General features: G+C 41.7%; 1 protein-coding gene across 5 annotated transcripts in view; it reads right to left on the reverse strand.

Annotated features, from left to right (window-relative positions):
* LOC132886516 (triple functional domain protein-like) overlaps positions 1 to 26789 on the reverse strand; it is a 340453-nt gene that overhangs the window by 112898 nt on the left and 200766 nt on the right. For all 5 annotated transcript variants that reach the window (XR_009654705.1, XM_060921223.1, XM_060921224.1 and 2 more), the window contains 7 exons: positions 20341 to 20490; positions 15228 to 15342; positions 14983 to 15098; positions 9880 to 10002; positions 4399 to 4590; positions 4042 to 4157; positions 3707 to 3773 (listed from right to left, as the gene is read on the reverse strand). Coding sequence is in view for 4 of the 5 variants with exons in the window: in XM_060921223.1 (XP_060777206.1) it covers positions 3707 to 3773; positions 4042 to 4157; positions 4399 to 4590; positions 9880 to 10002; positions 14983 to 15098; positions 15228 to 15342; positions 20341 to 20490 (879 nt within the window). In the remaining variant the exon portion in view is untranslated. The remainder of the gene's footprint in view (positions 1 to 3706; positions 3774 to 4041; positions 4158 to 4398; positions 4591 to 9879; positions 10003 to 14982; positions 15099 to 15227; positions 15343 to 20340; positions 20491 to 26789) is intronic.

Here is a 26789-nt window from a genome sequence, read left to right on the forward strand (position 1 = left end):
CAAATCGTGGTCGAGTGCCTTGAAAGGCACTTATAAATAAAATTACATTAATGATATTTAGCAAATGCTCTTATCCAGAGAGACGTACAGTATAACATATTCAGAGAAGCCTGGGGAGCAGTTGGGGGTCAGATGCCTTGCTCAAGGGCACTTCAGCCATTACTGCTGGTCCAGGGACTCAAACCGGCAACCTTTTTGTCCCAAAGATGCTTCTCTAATCTTTAGATCATGGCTTCCCCTAAAATGCAATATTATTATTATTATCATCAAGGTGGAGTATGCTAGATATTATGGACATCAACACCTTGAGGGTAGAAAATGTTCAAAATCAGTTCTTCAGCCTGTCATTTTGCTCGCCAAAGTGACTCTCAAAATATTTCATATACTGTAATAGCATGGAATTTATGAGCACCTTGAAAAAGCATTGTCCTTTTCCTTGTATGCTGGAATATGTAAGTATTTTTCCGAACACAAAGAGTATCGTTGTCCTTTTCCTGGCATGATGGGATATGCTCGTTCTTTGCTAACAAGGTGGAGTCAAAGTCCCTCCCATGACAAGACCTGGTCTTCCCAGGCAGAATCCCATCCTAATACTAATCAGGCCCTTAAGGCACATTGGGCAGGGCCAATCTCCATTTCTATATGAGGATGGGATCCCTTTTGAGTCTGGTTCCTCTCGAGGTTTCTTCCTTATGACGTCTGAGGCAGTTCTTCCTTGCCACCTTCGCCACAGGCTTGCACATTGGGGATAAATTAGGGATAAAATTAGCTCATGTTTAAAGTCTTTAATTTTCAAATAAAGTTGACTTGACTTGACTACAGCCCTCAGCCTCTTGCCTATTACATAACTAGAGTTACAGAGGGGGGCTGGTCCTCTGGTAACCATGAGATTTTGACTCCCTCCTCGCATCTGTATTGCAGCATGCCTTGCCAGATGGCAGTAAGTACCATTTTTACGATGGTCTTTGGTATGACCCGACTATGAGTAGAACTCATGATCTCCAGGCCCGATCTCCAGGCCCGTTTGTGGTAGCATGGTGGAATATGTTAGGATTTTTCTCATTATGCTGAAGTATGTCCATGCACAGTTCTTTGGACAACAATGTACTGTAGACTATACTGCTACTTTGGCTAAGAGGCTGGACTGACCAAGCTCATTTGCTAGCTTGAAGCGAAGTATGCTCGTCCTTTTGCTCGCCAATTTGAGTCTGGTGGTTTTTCATTTCATCAGGGTGTTTACGAGCACCTTTTACAATAAAACAGAGTATCACAGTCCTTTCTCTTGACATGCCTGAATATACTCGTGTATATATATATATATATATATATATATATATATATATATTTTTTTTTTTTTTGGAAGACAAAGGTATCTAGTTCTTTGGACAACAAGCAACAATAGATGAAGCTCCTACTGTGGCTAAATGTCTGGAGTACCCTAACTCTTTTGCGAGGAAAATACATTCTGATTAACAGCTAGCTTCTTTGAAAACAAAGCAGGAGTACTATAGTCATTTTCCTGGCATGCTAGTATTTTTGCAAACAAGATGGAGTACGCTAATATTGTTTCTCATCCTTTTTGATAGACTAATGCCTCTACTACTTCTTTGAATAACAGGGTAGACTATAATGGTACTTTTGCTAAAAGGGCAAAATTTAAAGAAGCTAGAGTAAGCTAGCTCATTTGCAAGCCGACACTAGTCCTTTTGCGAAACAAAAAATCTGATGGTCTTTTAGATAACAGGATGACAGTACGAGTTTCTTTAAAAGCAAGGCAGGAGTATCATAGTTCTTTTTCTGGATTATGTAAGTTTTCTTTTTTGCTAGGAAGGTGGAGTATGCCAGAATTTTTTCCAAATCCCATGATGTATGCAAATGAATGCATTGATAAGTTTTTTTTTTTTTTTTTTATGGTAAGAGGGTAGATTATGCTAGTTCTTGTTACTTCAGTTCATTGGAAAACAAGATCCTGCAAGATGAGCCCCAAGTCCCTAGCCAACAAGGTTGAGTACCGTAATAGAGTTGAGGTTGGATGTCTTCAACCCCAATTCCAAAAAAGTTGGGACACTGTGTTAATAAAAACAAAATGCGATAATTTGCAAATCACGGAAACCCTATATTTCAATCAAAATAGTACAAAGACAACATATCAAATGTTGAAACTAAGAAATTTTATTGTTTTTTGAAAAATATATGCTCATTTTGAATTTGATGTCAGCAACAGATTTAAAAAAAAAAAAAATGGGACAGGGCCATGTATCCCACTGTGCTGCATCACCTCTACTTTTAACAACACTCTGTAAATGTTTGGGAACTGAGAAAACCAATCGCTGTACAGTAGTTTTGAAAGAGAAATGTTACCCTGTTCTTGCCTGATATACAATTTCAGTTGCTCAACAGTTCAGGGTCTCTATCGTATTTTGCGCTTCATAATGCACCAAATGCTTTAAATGGGAGACAGATCTGGACTGCAGGTAGGCCAGTTTAGCACCTGGACTCTTTTACTACAGAGCCATGCAGTTTTAATATGTGCAGAAAGCGGCTTGGCATTGTCTTGCTGAAAGAAGGAAGGCCTTCCCTGAAAAAGATTTTGTCTGGATGGCAGCATATTGCTCTGAAACATGTATATATCATTCAGTATTATGATGCCTTCCCAGATGTACAAGCTACCCATGTCATGTGCACCAATGCACCTTCATACCATCACAGATGCTGGCTGTTGAACTGCGCACTGATAACATGCAGGATGGTCCCTCTCCTCTTTAGCCTGGAGGACGTGGTGTCCATGATTTCGAAAAGGAATTTCTACTTTTGATTCGTCAGACCTCGGGACAATTTTCCACTTTGCCTCAGTCCATCGTAAAAGAGCTCAGGCCCAGAGAAGTTAGCGGTGTTTCTGGATATTGTTTATATCTGTTTTTATCTTGCATTTGTGGATGCAGTAATGAACTGTTTTCACAGATGATGGTTTTCTGAAGTGTTCCTGAGCCCATACAGTGATTTCCACTACAGACACGTGTCTGCTTTTAATGCAGTGTCTCCTGAGGGCCTGAAGATCACAGGCATCCAGTGTCAGTTTTCAGCCTTGTCTCTTGCATACAGAGATTTCTCCAGATTCTCTGAATCTTTTAATGATATTATGGACCATAGATGATGTGATCCCCAAATTCTTTGCAGTTTTACATTGAGGAACATTTTTCTTAAATTGTTGCACTGTTTGCCCACGCAATCTTTCACTGAGCAGTGAAGCCCTCCCCATCTGTACTTCTGAGAGACTCCGCCTCTATGGGGTGCTCTTTTTATACCCAATCATGTTACTGACCTGTTGCCAGTTAACCAAATTAGGGTTGTTGGGTTTTTTTTAGCATTACATAACTTTTTCAGTCTTTTGTTGCCCCTGTCCCAAATTTTCTGAAATGTGTTCCTGACATCAGATTCAAAATGAGCATATATTTTTCAAAAAACAATTAAATTTCTCAGTTTCAACATTTGATACATTGCCTTTGTACTATTTTCAATGTAATATAGGGTTTCCAAGATTTGCAAATTATTACATTCTGTTTTTATTTATGCTTTACACAGTGTCCCAACTTTTTTGGGAATCGGGGTTGTATTTGCTTGATAAATGGAACATGCCAGCTTTTTAAAAAAAACAAAAAACAAAACAGACACGATAGTCCTTTTCTGAGAATGCAGCCGTACTCACGTCCATGCACTCGCGCAGATCTCTGACATAGGCCTTCTCTGTCTGAATCAGCTCGGCCATTATGAACCTACACAGGAGACACAATTGCACAACAGACACACCAGATTTGTGAGACAACTGTGCAAGTGTCTTTAGAAAACACAGTACAATAGCTCTGGGAATGGCTGTGCAATTTATAAGAGCTGAACTGCTGTGGTTAGCTTTGACGGGAAATGAAAATTATACATATCCACGTCCGGGTGCCTTTCAGCGGATATGGTAGTGTGTCTATTTCAGGACTTATTGGGTTCTTGGTGTGTGTGTGTGTGTGTGTGTGTGTGTTAAAGCAGATGTACTCTTTTCGCCGAGCAGACTTGCGCTTCTCCTCATTGAGCTCATGATTGGCGTCTCGGAGCCTGACCTCAGCTCCAGGCGCACTCGCCGAAATGATGTCCAGCTGCAAGTCTTTACTCTGAGGACACATAACATATGTTTATATGCATATTGTAAAAATAAAATGAAATAAGTTGAATGCATTATTTGCTACAGCAGGCACCAAGACATAATCTACATACACTTTCCGTTTCATGGGTTATGTCATTAACAATGAAAATGCACATCTTTCCAGATATATGCGCGCGCGCGCTCTCACACACACACACACACACACACACACACACACACACACACACACACACACACACACAAATCACCTTGTTGGAATCAGAGGATATCCCCAGTGCTTTTTCCAGACAGCAGCGGTATTTGTCCATACGGAGTGAAAAGTCACGGTAGCGCTTGTCCACTGATACCACCCATTTCTTGATCTCGCCCGCATGGGAGTGGCCCTTTTCACAAAAGCCATCTGCCAGCTGGATCAACAGCTTCACCCGCTCTTTGGTTTGCTACAGACAGGAGTAGAATGAGACAAGAGTGAAAGACAAGCTCTGATTTCTGAGCACGAGTGAACTCTACTGTTCAGCCTGCTTTCCACCAACCACAACTAAAAAAAAAAATCAAAATCCCGTTAATTATTTAAACGTTAATTTGATCATCTCATCTCATCTCATTATCTCATTATCTCTAGCCGCTTTATCCTGTTCTACAGGGTCGCATGCAAGCTGGAGCCTACAGTGGTGCTTGAAAGTTTGTGAACCCTTTAGAATTTTCTATATTTCTGCATAAATATGACCTAAAACATCATCAGATTTTCACACAAGTCCTAAAAGTAGATAAAGAGAACCCAGTTAAACAAATGAGACAAAAATATTATACTTGGTCATTTATTTATTGAGGAAAATGATCCAATATTACATATCTGTGAGTGGCAAAAGTATGTGAACCTTTGCTTTCAGTATCTGGTTTGACCCCCTTGTGCAGCAATAACTGCAACTAAACATTTCCGGTCACTGTTGATCAGTCCTTAGAGGAATTTTAGCCCATTCCTCCATACAGAACAGCTTCAACTTTGGGATGTTGGTGGGTTTCCTCACATGAACTGCTCGCTTCAGGTCCTTCCACAACATTTTGATTGGATCAAGGTCAGTACTTTGACTTGGCCATTCCAAAACATTAACTTTATTCTTCTTTAACCATTCCTTGGTAGAACGACTTGTGTGCTTAGGGTCATTGTCTTGCTGCATGACCCACCTTCTCTTGAGATTCAGTTCATGGACAGATGTCCTGACATTTTCCTTTAGAATTCACTGGTATAATTCAGAATTCATTGTTCCATCAATGATGACAAGCCGTCCTGGCCCAGATGCACCATGTTTCACAGATGGGATAAGGTTCTAATGCTGGAATACAGTGTTTTCCTTTCTCCAAACAGAACGCTTCTCATTTAAACCAAAAAGTTCTATTTTGGTCTCATCCGTCCACAAAACATTTTTCCAATAGCCTTCTGGCTTGTCCACGTGATCTTTAGCAAACTGCACATGAGCAGCAATGTTCTTTTTGGAGAACAGTGGCTTTCTCCTTGCAACCCTGCCATGCACACCATTGTTGTTCAGTGTTCTCCTGATGGTGGACTCATTCAACATTAGCCAATGTGAGAGAGGCCTTCAGTTGCTTAGAAGTTACCCTGGGTTCCTTTGTGACCTCACCGACTATTACACACCTCGCTCTTGGAGTGATCTTTGTTGGTCGACCACTCCTGGGGAGGGTAACAATGGTCTTGGATTTCCTCCATTTGTACACAATCTGTCTGACTGTGGATTGGTGGAGTCCAAACTCTTTAGAGATGGTTTTGTAACCTTTTCCAGCCTGATGAGCATCAACAACGCTTTTTCTGAGGTCCTCAGGAATCTCTTCTGTTCGTGCCATGATACACTTCCACAAACATGTGTTGTGAAGATCAGACTTTGATAGATCCTTGTTCTTTAAATAAAACAGGGTGCCCCCTCACACCTGATTGTCATCCCATTGATTGAAAACACCTGACTCTAATTTCACCTTCAAATTAACTGCTAATCCTAGAGGTTCACATACTTTTGCCACTCACAGATATGTAATATCGGATCATTTTCCTCAATAAATAAATGACCAAGTATAATATTTTTGTCTCATTTGTTTAACTGGGTTCTCTTTATCTACTTTTAGGACTTGTGTGAAAATCTGAAGATGTTTTAGGTTATATTTATGCAGAAATATAGAAAATTCTAAAGGGTTCACAAACTTTCAAGCACCACTGTATCCCAGCTGACTACGGGCGAAAGGCGGGGTACACCCTGGACAAGTCGCCAGGTCATCACAGGGCTGACACATAGACACAGACAACCATTCACACTCACATTCACACCTACGGTCAATTTAGAGTCACCAGTTAACCTAACCTGCATGTCTTTGGACTGTGGGGGAAACCAGAGCACCCTTGATTTGATTTGATCATTGCTTGCTTTTTCATTCATTTGTCATGTCATGTGCTTGTGTTTACCATTGCCATGCATATTTGTTTTGGTTTCTGCCCCCTAGTCTTATCTCTGACTTACTACCCTAATGTGTTCACCTGTTCTGTGTTTCACTTTGCCTTTTTTTTTTTTAAATCTACTTCTCCCCCTCTGTTCCCTTGTCTCATTGCAAGATCTTTCAATTTCAAGTTTTGTGAATCTATCATTTTTATTTCCTTTATATTTATGGATCTTCCTGTTTTGATGTTGGCCCCATTCCAATTTCATATCTTTATGTCTAAAGGCATGCATGTACAATGTTTAAAGTGTATGTAATGCCTTTTTGTCATGCTTTAAAATGAATATATATCATTAGTAACAACCAAAATTAATGAATAAAGCAGGGGAAAAAGTAATATAAATTATTTGTTGTTTTATTATCAAGCACAAAACTATTGCTAAATTGTGGCTTCCGGATCCTGGAAAAAGGCAGCCTTGCTCCAGGGCTAATCTCGCATGACGTCACGCATGGAACCCCGGTTATCTGGGTCATTTCGGTTCATTTGACTCTGTGCTTGTTTACTTGCTGAAATTGGATACTGTTGTAGGAATCTTACAAAAATAATGATGGGAAAGCGCTGCATTGTGTTTGGATGTTCAAATTCCTATACAACAGGATATTCAGTTCACGAATTTCCAAGAAAAAACACAAATCTAAAGCGACAGTGGGTGAGGTTTGTGCAAACGAAGTGGGCAGATCTCGTGTCGTCTACTAATAATAAATCTGATTCTTCAAGTGTTCATCACCACCAGAACGACCACATGGGAATTATTGGAGCAAAAAAGAAACCCATTGATGGAAAATCAATAAGATTAGCCGAAAACATAAATGACATTTGAGCTGACATTTGGACAGTTCGTCAATTCCTCTATTATCACACAAACACAGAGTGCACCAGACGCAGAATTATGAGCAACATTTACACGCTCACGACATCTGATCTTATCATATCTGATGCACTTTAACAGGAAGAAAAATGCGCATGCATGCAATCGTCATTAATTATTAACGGAAACCTGTTAAACGCTCTCAGATTGCAATATTGCAAGACTCGATTTGTTTTTAGTTTTTTTCAGGAAAACATGAAAGGTAACCACCACATTCTGTACATCTCTGTCTTTCTTGATCTATCTATCTCTCCATCTCGCACACATGACAGAGGAAGACTGTCGTGAACTGGCAGTTTCTCGTCTTGGGGGCTCGAAAAGATAACCTTTTACTCCGGAATATCCTTGATAATCTTCTGCCCTTTCATCCGACATATAAGAATCTCAGTCACGATCAGAATTCTCTTCAAAACCTGATTCCATATGGTGCACATGGGAACAACCTGGATTGTTACACGTGTGACATCACACACCCCTTCAGGATCTTCCAGTTCGGTCTCGGCAGATTTCGTGAAAATCGTCTGATCTTATTGATTTTCCGTTAATTTATGGCCTTTTGGATCAGCTATGGTTCAAACACACATGGTCAATCAACATAATGATTGTTGCTTTGTACAAGGAAAAAAGTGGGGTTTAGAGGCGTTACATTCACTTTAATATTACAAATCAGTGTTCTGACGGAACTAGCTTCATTTTGGTTATCTGACTGAGCAAAAGTTTTCATAGCAGGACATCCTGAATTGTTTTGTTCCTCTTGTAACACAGCGATTTGCCAACTATTGGTATATTCAGCATCAACTGAAAGCAATACCTTTAATGACTGGGATAATAAAGCTGAAATAATTGGCCTGACTAATCCAACCCCATTTCCAGAAAAGTTGGGATATTTTCCAAAATGCAAAAAGTATATATATGTGTGTGTGTGTGTGTGTGTGTGTGAATCTTTATTTAACTAAGAAAAATACAAAGAAAAGATTTTCAATCATTTTACTGACCAACTTAATAGGATATTCAATAGGATTCAATAATAGGATATTAAATAGGATATTCAAGTAACAGCATTTTGGAAGATTCCACAATAACCAGGTTAATTGGTGAAGGTAACATGATTGGGTGTAAAAGGAGCATGCACCAAAGGCTCAGTCTTTGCAAGCAAGGATGGGTCATGGCTCAGCCCTTTGTGCCAAAATTTGAGAAAGAACTATTAGTCAGTTCAAAATGAACATAATTTTAGGTCTTTCAAAATTGACAGTACATAACAATGTGAAATGTTTCAGGGAATTCAGAGACATCTCAGTGCGTAAAGGGTAAGGTCAGAAACCACTGTTGAATGTGTGTGACCGCCGAACCCTCAGGTGGCACTGCCTGAGAAACAGTCATGCTCATGTGACAAATATAGCCACATGGGCTCAGGAGTACTTCAGAAAACCATTGTCACTTAACACAGTCTGGCGCTGCATCCAGAAATGCAACCTGAAACTGTATTACGCAAGGAGGAAGCCATTCTATGTAGAAATGCCACCGATTTTTCTGGGCTTGAACTCATCTCAAATGGACCAAAAGACAGTGGAAACGTGTGCTGTGGTCAGATGAGTCCACTTTTCAGCTTGTTTTTGGGAAAACCAGACATCAAGTTCTCAGTGCCAAAGGTGAACACGACCATCCAGTTTGTTGTCTGAGAAAGGTGCAAAAGCCAGCATCTGCAGTGGTATGGAGGGCATCAGTGCACATGGCACCACAGAGATATTGGGGCGTATATTGGGATTTTCAAGAGACTTATTCATCAAGGCAACGTCTCGTTCCAGGAAGTCCATGCTTATTTGAGCAGGACAATGCCAGACCTCATTCTGTATGGGCTACAACAGCATGGCTTCATGACAGAGTACATGCGCTTGACTGGCGTGCTGCCAGTCCAGATCTGTCTCCTATTGAGAATGTATGGCGCATCATAAAGAGAAGAATCAGATAACCGCGACCACGGACTGTTGAGCACCTGAAGTCTTGTATCAAGCAAGAATGGACAAAAATTCCAATTGCAAAACTGCAACAATTAGTATCCTCAGATCCCATATGATTAAAAAGTGTTATTAAAGGAAAGGTGATGTAATGCAATGGTAATAGTGCCTCTGTCCCAACTTTTTTTGTGTGTGTTGTAGGCATCAAATTCTAACTTCACTTATATTTACAAAATACAATTAAGTTGGTCAGTAAAACTATTGAAAATATTTTCTTTGTACCTTTGTCAGTTAAATAAAGGTTCACACAAATTAACAAATCACAGATAATTAGTTTTTTATTGCATTTTGGAAAATATCCCAACTTTTCTGGAAATGGGGCTGTAAGTACATTCACACACACCTTGGCTGTGATCTGAAACTCCTCATGCTCCTTCAGCAGCTCCTGTGTGTGGTGGATGCTGGAGCCCGTCGATGTGTGTGTAGACAAGTAGAACTCGCCTGTATCATGGATCCACTCTAGAGCCTAAAACAGAGAAAAGTATGTGTGTGAGTGTGAGAAAGAGAGAGATTTTTAGTTGTCCAGTAGAGGGAACTCACAAACTAAATACAATCCTGTGAAGATTCCAGGTCAGCAGTACGATTCTAACCAAACATAATATACATGTTTTTGCTTTAGCTATCTCACTATATCAGTATACATTTATTACATCACATCTTTACTTCCCAGCTTGTTACACACACCTACCGTACCATGTAGCTACTTCCCATCGTTATTTCATCAGACACACCTATCATGCAAGTCACTTGCAGGGAAGTTTGCTACTTGTATACAACTGGATGGACTAAACTTTAAAAATAAATAAATAAATAAATAAATAAAACCCCTCAAACTGTTAAAGTGCTGAAACTGGAGACTCCTTCAAAAAGAAAAAAGGAGCTAAAATTTTTCAATAAAACTTGGAGAAATAATTAATCAGAAAGAGGGGAACATTGAAATTTCAGCTACATTATCAAGGAAAAATACATAATATGACCAAAAAAAATTCCTGTCCTGAATACTTTCCCAGAATAACATGGAACAAAATCCTGACATTGGAGACTCCTTCCAAAAGAAAGCAATGAATGAACAAATAAATTGTCAAAAATAAATCAACAAACTGCAATTCTAGCTAACCAGAAAAAAAACCCCACAACAATAATAAACTATAAGCAGTTACAAACACTATGAGAATAAAGAGTATAGTGTATATGCGGGCGGGAAGAAATTCCTTATTAGTGAGATCATACTTGGCCAATAAAACAGACTATGATCCAATGAAGTACGAATCAATTCTTAGGCCAAGTTTACATCAGACCGTATCTGTCTCGTTTTCTTCGCGGATGCACTGTCCGTTTACATTAAAACGCCTGGAAACGCTGGGAAACAGGAATCCGCCAGGGTCCACGTATTCAATCCAGATCGTGTCTGATCCGGTGCTGTGTAAACATTGAGAATACGCGGATACGCTGTGCTGAGCTCTAGCTGGCGTCATCATTGGACAACGTCACTGTGACATCCACCTTCCTGATTCACTGGCGTTGGTCATGTGACGCGACTGCTGAAAAACGGCGCGGACTTCCGCCTTGTATCACCTTTCATTAAAGAGTATAAAAGTATGAAAATACTGCAAATACTGATGCAAATACTGCCCATTGTGTAGTTATGATGGTCTTTAGGCTTGCCATCCTTCCACTTGCAAGTGGTAAGTGACTTGCGCACAGCGGCTCAGTCCCGAATCACTGCTCGTGCACTACACTCGCGCGCTCTGTGAGCTGCGCAGGGCCGGAGTGCGCACCCTCCAGAGGGCACTCGCTGTTCAGGGCGGAGTGATTTGGAGCGCAGCCGCTGAGGAGGAAGCGATGAGCCGCACTGACACATTTCAACTTACGTGTCGAATTAGTCATGTGATTAGCGTATCCGTGTATTGGCGTTGCTGTGTGCACGCGAATCGTGTATTGGCGTTGTTGTGTGCACGCTAATCATTTTTAAAAATGTTAATCTGATGATCCGCTGATACGGTCTAATGTAAACCCCACCTTAGTCAGAAGAGTAGAAGTTCAACGATGTAAACAGGCAGGAGTGTGTGTGTGTGTGTGTGTGTGTGTGTGTGTGTGTGCGCGCGCGTGTTCAGATCGGAGAGAATCTCCTCAACTATAATTATCCATGCTTTAAGAACAGGGCCTGTAATTGTAGCTGTGGTGGAAATGATTCCTGTGCAGAACATGCCTATTCCCGGATCTCTGCGATCCCTAATTACTATATTTCCATAACATTTCTATCGTGAAACATATATAAACAGTTATTCCACGAAATCGAGTCATACATGAGCTGATAGCCGATGAGGCGTGTTGCGCCGAGTTGGCTATAAGCCATGTACCATAAGATTGAGTGGAATAACTCCATTCCATCCATATCCGTGACCGCTTATCCTCTGCAGGGTCGTGGGCAAGCTGGAGTCTATCCCAGCTGACTATGGGCAAGATGCGGGGAACACCCTGGACAAGTTGCCAGATCATCACAGGGCTGACAAACAGAGACAACCATTCACAAATCACATTCACACCTACGGTCAATTTAGAGCCACCAATTAGCCTAACCTGCATGCCTTTGGACTGTGGGGGAAACTGGAGCACCCAGAGGAAACCCACACAGACACGGGGAGAACATGCAAACTCCACACAGAAAGGCCCCCGTCGGCCGCTGGGCTCGAACCCAGAACCCTTCTTGCTGTGAGGCGGCAGTGCTAACCACTACACCACTGTCCCGCCCACTGAGTGGAATAACTGTTTTACTGTATCCATATTCACTGGATTTTGAGAAACAGCATTTTTTTTTTTTTAATTTGTGGATTTGCAATTTGTGGAAAATACTATAAGAATAATAATTCTTGAAAAAAAAAAAAAAGACATGTTCTTCCCAACAAATACTTTTATTCCATATTTTATTGCTTTTTTTATTTTTGGGGGTTTTGTTTTCGAGTACAGTTTTTATTTCGTCCTCGGTTGGTTCAGCAACACGCTCTGACATTTTGTTTTTCTCTACACATGGGAAAATTTGCTTTTGTACACAAGTGAACTTTGGACCTACATTATAAATTGTTGCATTTCTCAAAACAGGTGGTAAAAATGTAGAATATCATAACCTACATTTTTTTTTATTTCAGTATTTAATGGCCACAGTAAGCTGAATTGTGAGCACAATGAAATAAAAAAAAAAGTGGCTTTGTGACTGAAACTTTTGTTAAATTAAGACAAATTTGCAGTGAATGTACATTCGGAATAATCATGCGAATCAGTAATGGGGAGATCAATAAATTTATTTTATCTTATCTCAACATATTTGCCTACTAATTCATTCTTATCTGAATTTTTGCAGGCAATCAAAGTGCTAATGTTTATTTTTTCAAAATTTTTTATCGTTCAAATTGAGCAGTCGTTCCCTCATTCTATCAAAATTAATGAGACAGAAATGAACACACACTGTTATTGAGAAATCACAATGTGGAAAATCCTTTGCAGTTTTATCTCTGACTGTTCCCTCTGACACTGGAGACTCCTTCCAAAAAACGGGACACAAAAGCATAAATAACTGATTTGTTTGAGATGTACTACTATCTTCTTGAATCTAATTCAATGGCTAAGAAGGCGATGCAGCAGCGCATTGTGGAATACGAACAGCGTGGCGGAGCAAAGAAGACATTATGGCCATCCACTGCAGTCAAAGAAGCTTCTAAGAAGTTGTGACGTTTCTCCGTACCACTGGAACCAGGCTTCCAAGACAGAGAGTGGGATTGCCCCATGCAACGACCCTTTTTTCAAGTCCTTCCTGCGCCTTGGGCAACGCCGATCTCTGTTTCCGTAGCCCTTGGCCTCTCACCAATACAGCTAGGGTTACAGTGGGGGGCTGGTCCTCTGGTAACCGCGAGAGTTTGACTTCCCCACTCGCATCTGTATTGCAGTGTGCCTTGCCAGACGGCAGTAGGTACCATTTTTATGATGGTCTTTGGTATGACCCAACCACAAGTAGAACTTGTGATCTCCCGATCAAGAGGTGGACACCCTAACCACTAGGCCAACTCGCGGTTGCAACGACCCTACCGCAATAAATAACTTCCTGCACAGGTTCTGTGTGCAGCCTATCTTTGTTCCTCTCCTCAAGTCCTGCGGCGATGGGAGAGTGGCAAAGTGACAGGTGAAGATGATCACTGGTCTTTGTAGTCATGAACATGGGCGGCTTTGGACTTTGGTTGCTTGTCTCTGACTCCGCAGCAACAAAGGCATTTGGCAACATCTCGTGTAACAGGGAAGCCTTTTTTCAGATAGCACTGCCTACTCTCAAAGAGGGAGGGGGTTAGAAAATGTACCCCAAACACTGCTCACCGGTCAGCTTACTGTGGATGACGGATCATCCCTCAAGCAGTCAATCATCAAGTCAAGCTCTGGGAAGACTGAGCCACAGGGTACAGAACAATCACAATGTTACCCTATGAACCAAACTCAAGGTGTACAATGCTGTCATCCTCACGTCACTCCTGTATGGTTGTGAAGCTTGGACTCTCTACCAACAAAACCTGAAACAACTCGAAAAGTTCCATCAACGTGCTCTTCACTCCTTCCTCGGCATAAGTCTATGATGGCACCAAGTTGGTCCCAATTGAGATGATTCTACTGAAAACGAGGCTCCGTTGGTCAGGCCATGTCATCAGGATGGAGGCCAATCGTATTCCCAAACAGCTTCTTCTTGGAGAGCTGGCACGGGGCAGAGGAAATGGGGTCACCCCGTAAATGCTTTAAGGATACTCTGAAAGACAGTCTGAAATGGTGTGACATCAAACTTGATGCTGGACAAGACAGACTGCAGTGGCATGCTTTCATGACACTCGTGAATGATGCCACAGGGCAGCATTATTACCAGCAAGTACCAGGCTTGTAGTACTCGAGTCCAGGACTCGGACTCGAGTCCGACTCGTGCCCTAATTTTAAGGACTCATGACTTGACTTGGACTTGAGCACTGATGATTCGGACTTGGACTCAGACTCGTGCATTAACTGCATTCGGACTCGTAAATTGGAGACAAGGACTCAGATTTCTTCTTTATTTTTTGTAACACGCCATAACATGCCACTCCTGCACACACAGATAGCTGTACAGCCACATCTTCCTCAAGACCGAGGGACAATCAAGAAGAAGATTATTACTGGTGTGTTTTTTTATGTTAAAAATATTTAGCACATACGGGAAGGTGATGAGAAGAAATGCTACTATTAATTTGCCAATAACAACAAGAAAAAAGCGTTACTGTAGCAACAGAAACTGCACCAACAAGCGCTACATCGAAAGTTTCAGTATTTAGTTGATGTGTGTTATAATTTGGCACCATTAGTACACGTGTGTGTGTGTGTGTGTGTGTGTGTGTGTGTGTGTGTGTGTGTGTGTGAGAGTGAGTGAGAGTGTGTTGCTGACCTGCTTTGCACTGCGCTCAAACACCACATACTGCTGGCACTGGTCGAGCCTCCTTTTCCTCATTGTCCAGAAGTGAAGTACTCTGTTCTCCCTCTGCAGCAGCTCATTCAGGATATCTACACACACACACACACACACACACTTTTTATTAACTGATCTTATTCACTGCACCCATTTCGTGTGTGTGTGTGTGTGTGTGTGTGTGTGTGTGTGTGTGTGTGTGTGTGTGTGTAAAAAGCACTTACTCTTGACTTGTTGTTCTGGAGCTTTGATCTGTGCCAGCATGCCCGGCATGTTGACACTGTTCCTGTGCAGGTACTTCATGAACACGTCTGCATTGCGTCGTGCCAGTGTGCATGCCTGAAAGTGGGAAAAAATATAGGGCTTTTATTTTTATTGATATTTTATTTTTGAGTAATTATTAATTTATTCATTGATTCAATCAGAAAGTTTATTCAAGAAATAGATAGATAGATAGATAGATAGATAGATAGATAGATAGATAGATAGATAGATAGATAGATAGATAGATAGATAGAGAATAATAAATAAAAAGTAAATTAATAAATAAATGGGAACAGGTAAAATATTAAGCAAAAACTAAATTATTTTAAAAAACGTATAAAACGTACTAAGGTTGATTCTGCATAAAAATCAAATGGTAAAAAAAGGTAAGGCAAAAAAAGTTTGATCTAATATATATACAGACAGAAAGGTAAATAAAAAAATTAATTACATTTTGTCAAAGAAAAAATATTTTAAAAATGGTAAAATATCAATGTCAAGTTGGTTTTAAATAAAAACAGTAAAATTAACACTGCATAAAAATGAAATCATAAAAAGGTAAAGCAAAAAAAAAAAATATATCATACATACAGCTGGATACCAAGAAGTCTGGCTTAAAATAAAAAAAAAAACTCAAATACAATTTAAAAATATTAATAAGTAATATATTTAAGTAAGAGGCGGCACGGTGGTGTAGTGGTTAGCGCTGTCGCCTCACAGCAAGAAGGTCCGGGTTCGAGCCCCGTGGCCGGTGAGGGCCTTTCTGTGCGGAGTTTGCATGTTCTCCCCGTGTCCGCGTGGGTTTCCTCCGGGTGCTCCGGTTTCCCCCACAGTCCAAAGACATGCAGGTTAGGTTAACTGGTGACTCTAAATTGACCGTAGGTGTGAATGTGAGTGTGAATGGTTGTCTATGTGTCAGCCCTGTGATGACCTGGCGACTTGTCCAGGGTGTACCCCGCCTTTCGCCCGTAGTCAGCTGGGATAGGCTCCAGCTTGCCTGTGACCCTGTAGAACAGGATAAAGCGGCTAGAGATAATGAGATGAGATGAGATATTAATAACAGTGAGTCTGGCTTTAACAATGGCATTCTCTACTCGTCTTACTGCTTAACTGAACTTGACAGAAAACCTCCAACCTGCAACACAATAAATATGTTGACACTGAAATATCTCTGATGTGTTTGGCACTTCTGAGACAGTGCTGATGCAGTTAAAATGCCATTTAATGATCTCAAACACAAAGGGATAAGCAAAGGGTACAGACAAGGAAGTGAGAGAGCTGGAGAGACTAAATGTCTAAAGCACCGCTGCATCATTCTCATTCAATAAAGATGGTGAAAGGGATCAATCTCACTGCACCACCATCAGTCAACTGACTGTATCAATGTCAGCTGACATCGTGGGTAATGCAGAAAACCAAATTCAACCAAAGTAAAAAAAAAAAAGTCAAATCAGAATTTCGTCATGAAGTAGATATTTGACACCAATAAAGATCTCATGTTTATTATCAAGATTGTTATAAACCTAATCAGGGCTTTCCCCAGAGCAAAATATCAGAGCAGTGCTACTGATGACCAGAAGGGCTGGACTGGTCCAGAGGGTCCCAAAGGGGCCCATAGGGCTTGCTGCTAAGAGGGTCTGGGGGCATGCTACCCTGGAAAATTTTGAAATTAGAGACTTCAAATGGTGCATTCTGGTGGGTGGCATCTAGGGCTTATTTAGACACAATTCAACATTATTAAATTTGCTGTTTTTTACCTTGTCAAATATGCAAGGGGCAAAATTTAAAGGGCAAAATTAGATTTGAAATGAAAACACTGGAAACAGTCAATTCAGAGAAATATTTAATTTTACAACAAAAACAACAACAAAAAATGCATAATATTGAACATTATTAGCGGGTTTATTGATTGCAGGCAATATTGTTATCGTATCGCTTATCCTCCATGTATTACGCCACTCTCCCCAATGGAGAATGAGTCTGCAATATTGTTATAATATTGCATATTGTCAAGACAACACGAAGTCACACAATGGAGCTCATGCGAAGATCCAATGACAAAACTTGTCCTACAATGACAAAACTTAGCCTACAAAGAAATGATGCACACCATCATTTCTTTGTAGGCTAATCCAGTGCTAGGTTTAAGCACTAAATAAATAAACTGAAACTAAAGACACACTGAGCACCTGAAAGGCTACCAAAACTTCATTATATATTTTTCACGCATATTTACAAGAGAAAAACATACCAACAGACATCGAAAAACTGGAAAAGAGACATGTCGGAGATGTACAACTTCTGCGCTAGTGAATGACTGTGACAATTTGTAAACAAACATGGCCTCAAGGTTTGCTTCGTTAAAAGCAGAAGATTTAGAGAGAATTTTGAAAGAGAAAGACATGCTGAACACCCCAAAGTCTACCAAAACTTCATTCTATATTCTTCACGCATATTTACAAGAGAAAAACATACCAACGGACATCGAAAAACTGGAAGAGAGCAATAGCGGAAATATTGTCAAAGTTCTACTTGGAGGTGAGGAAAAGTGATGGAGACTTTTACAAGAGGACTTCACTCGTGGACTTCACTCAGAAAAGCCATTTTGTTTTGAACAACTGCAATGTAACAATTAACTCCTACCAAAAGTAACTTTGAACTTGAACTGTCAACCTGTATATAGCTTGTAGATAAGTTGGGTTGTTGTTCAGGCTTTTTGGACTTGTACCATTTTTACTGTTAGAACTTTGACTTTGTACATGTACATTGGATTGACAGAACATTGAATTACATTTGATCAGAATTAGCATTCAATATTGGTAAGTTACCACCTGTTCTTAACTTTTTGTAAAATCTATAATTGTTCCACTGAATGTGTATGTATAATAATAATAATAATAATAATAATAATAATAATAATAATAATGGCTTTTTTCGTGGTATATCAGACATATTCCATTCAGCTACTCGTCTTCGACTTGTTAAGTATCATGCTAGCTGAATGGAATATATCTGATATACCACTCAAAGCCAGCCAAGATTATTTAAATATAGCACGCCTCTTCATTTTCCAATTCCAGGATGCCAGGAACAGAATGGAGGTCAAATCACATAATGGCACCATCTTGTGACCAGTACCTAGAATGTGGTTTTATGGTTGCGAATGGCAGTCAGTGCATGCAGCAAAACCCTTTATTTTCATTTCTGGGTTGAGTACCAGGATAGTCTAAACCTATATATTACAATATCCTCCTATTTCTATAGTTATTACTCATTTTCAGAGGGGAATAGGAGATACTTAGGTGCAGAAATGCCGCTTTTCCACTACAAACGCGGCTGAGCCGTGCTGTGCTGAGTCGAGCTGAGCGGGGCTGTTGGAGTTGCATTTCGACTACAACCGCGCTGAACCGTGCTGGCTGGAAGTGGGTGGACACATTGGGTGGAGTTAGCGAAAGTGGGTGGACGTCACGTGATGTCGTTAAGCAGCGCAAACAGTGACATCAGTGACAGTGGCGGAACAAGTCAGAGCCGGGCCGGGGGCGGGGCAAATGACCGGGCCCTTTATTAAAGCTTATCATAACATCATTTTAGGCTACAAAATGTCCGCAACTGCGGTGTTTACCAATTTCAACACTACCGGGTGCAACTATGTTATTTAGTACATCAAGTCCTTCAAACGAACATGTAACTCAGAAACAAAAAACATTAGGATACTGTACATGGCTCATAATAAAACATCAATAGCCTATACTGCGCACATTATTTGAAGGGCATACGAATGAGCGCTCAGAGGTTGCAACGGTGACAGGAAGAGTCAGAAATAAAAGGAGGGCGGTGCAAACCTCACTGAATGCACTGTGTTTACCAATTTCAACACTACGGGGTGCAACTATGTTATTTTGTACATTAAGTCCTTCAAACGAACATGTAACTCAGAAACAAAAAAATATTAGGTGACATACTGTACATGGCTCATAATAAAACATCAATAGCCTACTGCGCGCATTATTTGAAGGGCATACGAATGAGCGCTCAGAGGTTGCAACGGTGACAGGAAGAGTCAGAAATAAAAGGAGGGCGGTGCAAACCTCACTGAATGCACTGTGTTTACCAATTTCAACACTACGGGGTGCAACTATGTTATTTTGTACATTAAGTCCTTCAAACGAACATGTAACTCAGAAACAAAAAAACATTAGGTGACATACTGTACATGGCTCATAATAAAACATCAATAGCCTACTGCGCGCATTATTTGAAGGGCATACGACGAGCCTTGCGCTCCGCGAACTCGTCCACGATGCTCTGTATGTCACTGATTCAGTGAGCTTTTAAGCGGTAGTCTCATGACCCGAATAGTAAACAATAAACATGGAGGACATGGAGTCGTTAGTGTTGCTGGTCTTGGTGCTATGGCTTGTTGTCACCGACAACGCGGACAGATACTGGCAAGAGCGTATAGATGAGGCGAGGCGCATAAGGCTTCAGAAATTCTCGTAATTCGTAATTCTTCTTCTTCCGGGTTTGGGGTGTTTACAGATCCCAGCGTGCTCGCGGGGCGTGTGTGGGCATGTGAGGACACTCCTCCTCACCAATCAGTGCACAGGGGAGTGTCTGCTCACGCCCCCAGCCTCACTCGGCACGGCTCGGCTCGCTTCAGCCCCACTCCAAAACCGTGCGAGTTTTAGGGGCTAAGCAGGGCTGAAGCGAGCTGAGTCGTGCTGGTTTTTGGTAGTCGAAACGCGAGCCGTGTCGGGCTGAAGTGAGCTGAAGCGAGCTGAAGTGAGCTGAAAAAGGGTAGTGGAAAAGGGCCAAAAGTACTCTGCATTGTTCAATTTATGGTATTGATTTTTTTTTTTTGGTGTGCAAGTGGCAGCGTGGCGCTGATGTCACATAGAGCAGTGGAGCACTGCGCATCCACACTTTGGGGAAAGCCCTGCTAATATAGCAGTTAACCTCGCTAACTAATATTCCTGAGGAAACTGACTAACTATCTTTGATAGACAGCTAACTATGGTCTAAAATTACAACCATCTACAACTTTAATGTGTGTGTCTGTTCGTCTAACTGCACCTTGAGGAAGGCCTCCTTCTGCTCCAGGTGTTTGCTGATCATCGGGGTCACGTGATCCGACTCAGAGTTCGGCCCAAGCTTATCGGATCCTCCGCACCAGTCCTCCTCACGCTTGTACTCCTGCTCCAGACTCTCTAATACACTGCAAACCTAAACACACACACACACACACACACACACGCACATATATATGTACAGTGGTGCTTGAAAGTTTGTGAACCCTTTAGAATTTTCTATATTTCTGCATAAATATGACCTAAAACATCATCAGATTTTCACACAAGTCCTAAAAGTAGATAAAGAGAACCCAGTTAAACAAATGAGACAAAAATATTATACTTGGTCATTTATTTATTGAGGAAAATGATCCAAGATTACATATCTGTGAGTGGCAAAAGTATGTGAACCTTTGCTTTCAGTATCTGGTGTGACCCCCTTGTGCAGCAATAACTGCAACTAAACATTTCCGGTAACTGTTGATCAGTCCTGCACACCGGCTTGGAGGAATTTTAGCCCATTCCTCCGTACAGAACAGCTTCAACTCTGGGATGTTGGTGGGTTTCCTCACATGAACTGCTCGCTTCAGGTCCTTCCACAACATTTCGATTGGATTAAGGTCAGGACTTTGACTTGGCCATTCCAAAACATTAACCTTATTCTTCTTTAACCATTCTTTGGTAGAACAACTTGTGTGCTTAGGGTCGTTGTCTTGCTGCATGAGCCACCTTCTCTTGAGATTCAGTTCATGGACAGATGTCCTAACATTTTCCGTTAGAATTCACTGGTATAATTCAGAATTCATTGTTCCATCAATGATGGCAAGCCGTCCTGGCCCAGATGCAGCAAAACAGGCCCAAACCATGACACTACCACCACCATGTTTCACAGATGGGATAAGGTTCTTATGCTGGAATGCAGTGTTTTCCTTCCTCCAAACATAATGCTTCTCATTTAAACCAAAATTTCCATTTTGGTCTCATCTGTCCACAAAACATTTTTCCAATAGCCTTCTGACTTGTCCACATGACCTTTAGCAAACTGCAGATGAGCAGCAATGTTCTTTTTGGAGAGCAGTGGCTTTCTCCTTGCAACCCTGCCATGCACACCATTGTTGTTCAGTGTTCTCCTGATGGTGGACTCATGAACATTAACATTAGCCAATGTGAGAAAGGCCTTCAGTTGCTTAGAAGTTACCCTGGGGTCCTTTGTGACCTTACTGACTATTACACGCCTTGCTCTTGGAGTGATCTTTGTTGGTCGACCACTCCTGGGGAGGGTAACAATGGTCTTGAATTTCCTCCATTTGTACACAATCTGTCTGACTGTGGATTGGTGGAGTCCAAACTCTTTAGAGATGGTTTTGTAAGCTTTTCCAGCCTGATGAGCATCAACAATACTTTTTCTGAGGTCCTCAGAAATCTCCTTTGTTCGTGCCATGATACACTTCCACAAACATGTGTTGTGAAGATCAGACTTTGATAGATCCCTGTTCTTTAAATAAAACAGGGTGCCCACTCACACCTGACTGTCATCCCATTGATTGAAAACACCCGACTCTAATTTCACCTTCAAATTAACTGCTAATCCTAGAGGTTCACATACTTTTGCCACTCACAGATATGTAATATTGGATCATTTTCCTCAATAAATAAATGACCAAGTATAATATTTTTGTCTCATTTGTCTAACTGGGTTCTCTTTATCTACTTTTAGGACTTGTGTGAAAATCTGATGATGTTTTAGGTCATATTTATGCAGAAATATAGAAAATTCTAAAGGGTTCACAAACTTTCAAGCACCACTGTATATTCCAAACTGATCTTGAGATTCCCTCCCTTATTTCCTCGGAGGTTTTGCAGATGTGTGTGTCCAAAATGGCATCCTATTCAATTATTTGCTTGGTGAGGTTTTGTTGTAGCACACCTCCTAACACAGTACCCTCAGTTCCTCACCATTTCAGAGGTTTTAGAGACATGTGCATCCTCACTTGGCACCCTTGTTCCCTCATTCCTTTGTGATGTTGCTTGTTTGATGAACACTGGCTCTGAAGACTTGACACCATTGTTCTCGCAATCCCTTGTCGCCTTCTTTCCTCATTACTTTGTCCTGTACTTGCTTAGTGAATGCTGTACTATATGGATCCTAATACTTCAAACATGTCCCCTTTGCTTGTTTAGTGACTGTTGTAGTAGCATGACTCCTAAGCCTTCACACTTGTACCCTCATTCCCTTACCCCCTTGCCTGCTTGGTGAATGTTGTAATAGTAATGGTATACTCACACTGGGACTGATTGCCTCGTACTGCTTCCGAGAGTGACTGTCCCCACTTCCCACTCCCCCACACTGTGCTTTATGTTCTGGTCCTGAGTGCATTTACATCATCACAATGCAATTTTACTCACCAGCTACCATGCAACACAAACTTTCTTGGTGAATCTTGTAGCGGTATGAGTTCTAAGACTGCACTCTTTTGCAGTCAAAGGTGCAGGCTATCTGCTGGTACCTCGTATAGTGAAGGCTACATCAGGGGGCAGAGCCTTTTCTTACAAAGCCCCACAGTTATGGAACAGCCTTCCAAGTAATGTTCGGGAATCAGACTCAGTCTCAGCATTTAAGTCTAGGCTGAAAACATATCTGTTTAGTCAAGCCTTTTGTTAATGGTGTTTATGAGGTAAAGGTGTAGATCTCGAGGGTCCTCAGACATAGAGTGTTTTGGTAAACTGGGATGTATGGATGCTGTCAGTCCCCACTCGCTTGCTCACTCAAGTTTGTTGACGGTGTAGTGGCTGGCTGCTTTATGTCCCGGGGCTCCCTCATGCCTGTGTTACCTTCTGGCTCTCTCCTTTTAGTTATGCTGTCATAGTTAGTTGCCGGAGTCCCTGCTTGTACTCGGTGCAATATGTACACTGCTCCTACTTATTCAGGTGACACTGGGCATACCTAACAACCTGCGTTTTCTTCTCCCCCCCCCACCCCAAATCTGTCCCTCTGAGTTACATGGAGTCAACAGGAAATCTTTTGGTGGAGAGGGTGGAGACCTCGACTGGCTATCGTAGCCTGCAGGGAATCGGCCGTCAGACTTCTGTCGCATGTCCCAGACCCGGTGAAATGTAACTGAATTGTCTTGGCCAGCCCTAAGGGTCCCATCTGCATCTCATCATTGCTGAGGAGTGTGCTCCCATCACCCAATCAAGCATCCAGCCAGAGCAGGTCATGATATATTTTTTACCATATTAACATGCCATTGTTGTGTGTTATGCCTGATGTAAAGACTCTCGTCTCTGTGAGCCTACCACACAGACTTAATACTTGTCATTTTTAGGGCATACCTAACATGTGTTTTCTTTCTCTCTCTCTCCCCCCCCCAATCTGTCCCTCTGAGTTACATGTTGGTCCTGGGATTGAGATGCTGGCCTCTTCTGCCCCTCGGGCCTGCTTGGTCCATCCTGGTGCCCTGTGTCTGGTCGGAGTTTTATCGCATTGCTCCTGTGAAGGACGGCCCCATAAGGATAGTTGAGGGTTATACCTGGAGGATGCTCTGGACTCTTACAGTAATGCTTTTATGGCTGAGGACTACAGTTGTCTTGCTAACTTTAGGACTGCAGTTATCATGAACAGTTTTGCACTCAAGTTTCCATCAATGAAGCGCTATAACATCAACGAAACTGTCCTCATGTTAAAACTGTTAATATTATAGTCAGGCTGTCTGTTGTTGCCCAAATGAGGATGGGTTCCCTTTTGAGTCTGGTTCCTCTTGAGGTTTCTTCCTCATGTCGTCTGAGGGAGTTTTTCCTTGCCACCGTCGCCACAGGCTTGCTCATTGGGGATAGATTAGGGATAAAATTAGCTCATGTTTTAAGTCGTTAAAATTCTGTAAAGCCGCTTTGCGACAATGTTTATTGTTAAAAGCGCTATACAAATAAACTTGACTTGACTTGATCTTCCACACCAGGATCTGGTCTTCCCAGGCAGTCTCCTATCCCAGTACTCTGGTGCAGTCAAAGTCCCTTCCACACCAGGATCTGGTCTTCCCAGGCAGTCTCCTATCCCAGCACTAACCAGCCCTTTTGAGGTGCATGGATGCGGCGCCGATCTCCGTTTCCATAGCCCTCGGCCTCTCGCCTATACAGCTAGGATTACAGTGGGGGGCTAGTCCTGTGGTAACCGTGAGAGTTTGACTGCCCTACTCGCATCTCTATTGTGATGTGCCTTGCCAGATAGGTACCATTTTCATGATGGTCTTTAGTATGATCGGACCGTAAGTAGAACTCACGGTCTCCCAGTCGAGAGGCGGACACGCTAACCACTAGGCCAGCTTGTGGTGTACTCTGGGGCGGTACTAATCACCAATAATACACCCTAAGACTGCACACTTCCTTTCTTGTCCCCTTGCTTTCTTGATGAACATTGTAATAGTATGACTGAAGACTAGGAACCATGATCCCTTTTCACTTGTTCCCTTGTGTTCTTGGTGAATCTTGTAGTGGTATGAGTTCTAAGACTGCACCCTTGTTCCCTCATTCCCTTGTCCTTGTGTCCTCATTCCCTTTTGCCCTTGATTGCTTGGCAAAAGATGTAGTAGTATCCTCAGACTGTTTCCTCAGACTGCTCCTTTGTATCTTCATTTACTTATCCCCTTGTTCCCTTGCTTGGTTGGTGAATGTTTTAATGTTATGGCACCTAAGATTGCACCTTTGTTCCCTTGTTCCCTCATTTCGTAGCTGCTTGCTTGCTGAATGGTGTAGTAGTAAAACCCCTAAGACTGCATCCTTGTTGTCTTGTTCACATGTTCACTTGGCCCCTCACATTTTTTGCTCCAACACTAATTGTCTTGTCTGTGGAGCATTCAAGTAAGAATTTCATCGTACTTTGCACATATGACAATAAACTTTGAACTTGAACTTTTACCCTAGTATGGCTCTGAAGATTGCACCTGACTGCGCCCTTGTTTCCTTGTTCCCTTAAAGTGATACTGACAGGAATAGGTCTCCTCTGTGTCATTTTATAGATTTTAACACAAACTTTCAATTTTTGATGTAAACACAATGTGTGGAGATGAAAACTCAACAAAATAAAACCTTTAAACCTCTCACTACGAAACGATGCCTGGAATTCCCTTCCCTTCCGCTGAGAATGGCCCAAACCGGAAATGACGTAGATTGGGGAACTCTTGTCAAGAAGGCGCACTGACAGAACTTGGCTAAAAGCATGTGGGTGGTCTTGTATGATTGGGGAAGAGGACGTTGGAGAGGAGGAGGCAGAGAAGGAGAAGGAGAATATACTATAGGGCTCAGGATAGAGCCCTACCAGGACCGTCACACTGACAACCACAGTGAGATAGGGACTTTTCCTTAAAATTTCAAACAGGTTCAATTCACCTTAAAGGACATCCGAAGAAGAACATAGCTTTTGGAATTTTGAAAAAAAAAATTTAAGGTTGCAGAGATACGTAAAAAGAAAAGAAACTCAATAATGGTAATTGCATACTGACCCCCCACCACCACCACCACCACCATCACCACCTCTACCTAATGTTGTAGCACAAAATAGAAAGGGTCTACATGGTCCTAACTGGTACTGTTAGAACCAGAAAAGGTTGTAGTTTTATGAGCAACTTAGTTTTGGAGGTTAACCTTCACAAATTCCTGGCTGCTGCATGCTCACTGCACACAATGCATATGGCGCAACGCGTCACCCGCTTCTGCTGGCTCCAGTGCTGAAAGTGAAAGTGCCTAAATGAGGGGAGTTGCTGCCACTCAGATCTCGGGAAGCTGACAAGTGAACATGGTGGAGGGATGATTGTAACAGCCCACCTGTTTTTGTTAACGTTAATAATTACCAATACCAGCTGTTGTTAGAATCTTTTACTGACATAACTGTTAGTATATTAGTAATTCCTGTCAATAAATTATAACTCAGGCCAAGATAAAATTGTTTTTGTTCCAAATCGACAATTGCCTACCGAATACGGACTCCCCAAAAGCACAGTGTGGCACAGAGATATGTCGCTTAGTGTCAGCAACTGCAGTCAAAAGTAGTCACTAGACTGCAGCAAGTGTACCAAAACAGTGCTCGTGTAGATCTACTCTACTTATTTTATTACCTGAAGGCTACAATAAAATAATTTCCCAGCTACCTAAGAGTACCTACCCACTGCTCAAGCTGTGTTTGTCATTGTTTTCAAGCATTTTCAACACTCTGGAGTAATGGCGGGAGCATGGTGATGTAGTAATTAGCACTATCGCCTCACAGCAAGAAGGTTCTGGGTTCGAGCCCAGTGGCCGACAGGGGGCTTTTCTGTGTGGAGTTTGCATGTTCTCCCCATGCCTGTGTGGGTTTCCTCCGGGTGCTCCGGTTTCCCCCACAGTCCAAAGACATGCAGGTTAGGTTAACTGGTGACTCTAAATTGACCGTAGGTGTGAATGTGAGTGTGAATGGTTGTTTGTCTC

The sequence above is a fragment of the Neoarius graeffei genome, chromosome 5, assembly GCF_027579695.1.
Source record: "Neoarius graeffei isolate fNeoGra1 chromosome 5, fNeoGra1.pri, whole genome shotgun sequence".
NCBI classification, from domain to species: domain Eukaryota; kingdom Metazoa; phylum Chordata; class Actinopteri; order Siluriformes; family Ariidae; genus Neoarius; species Neoarius graeffei.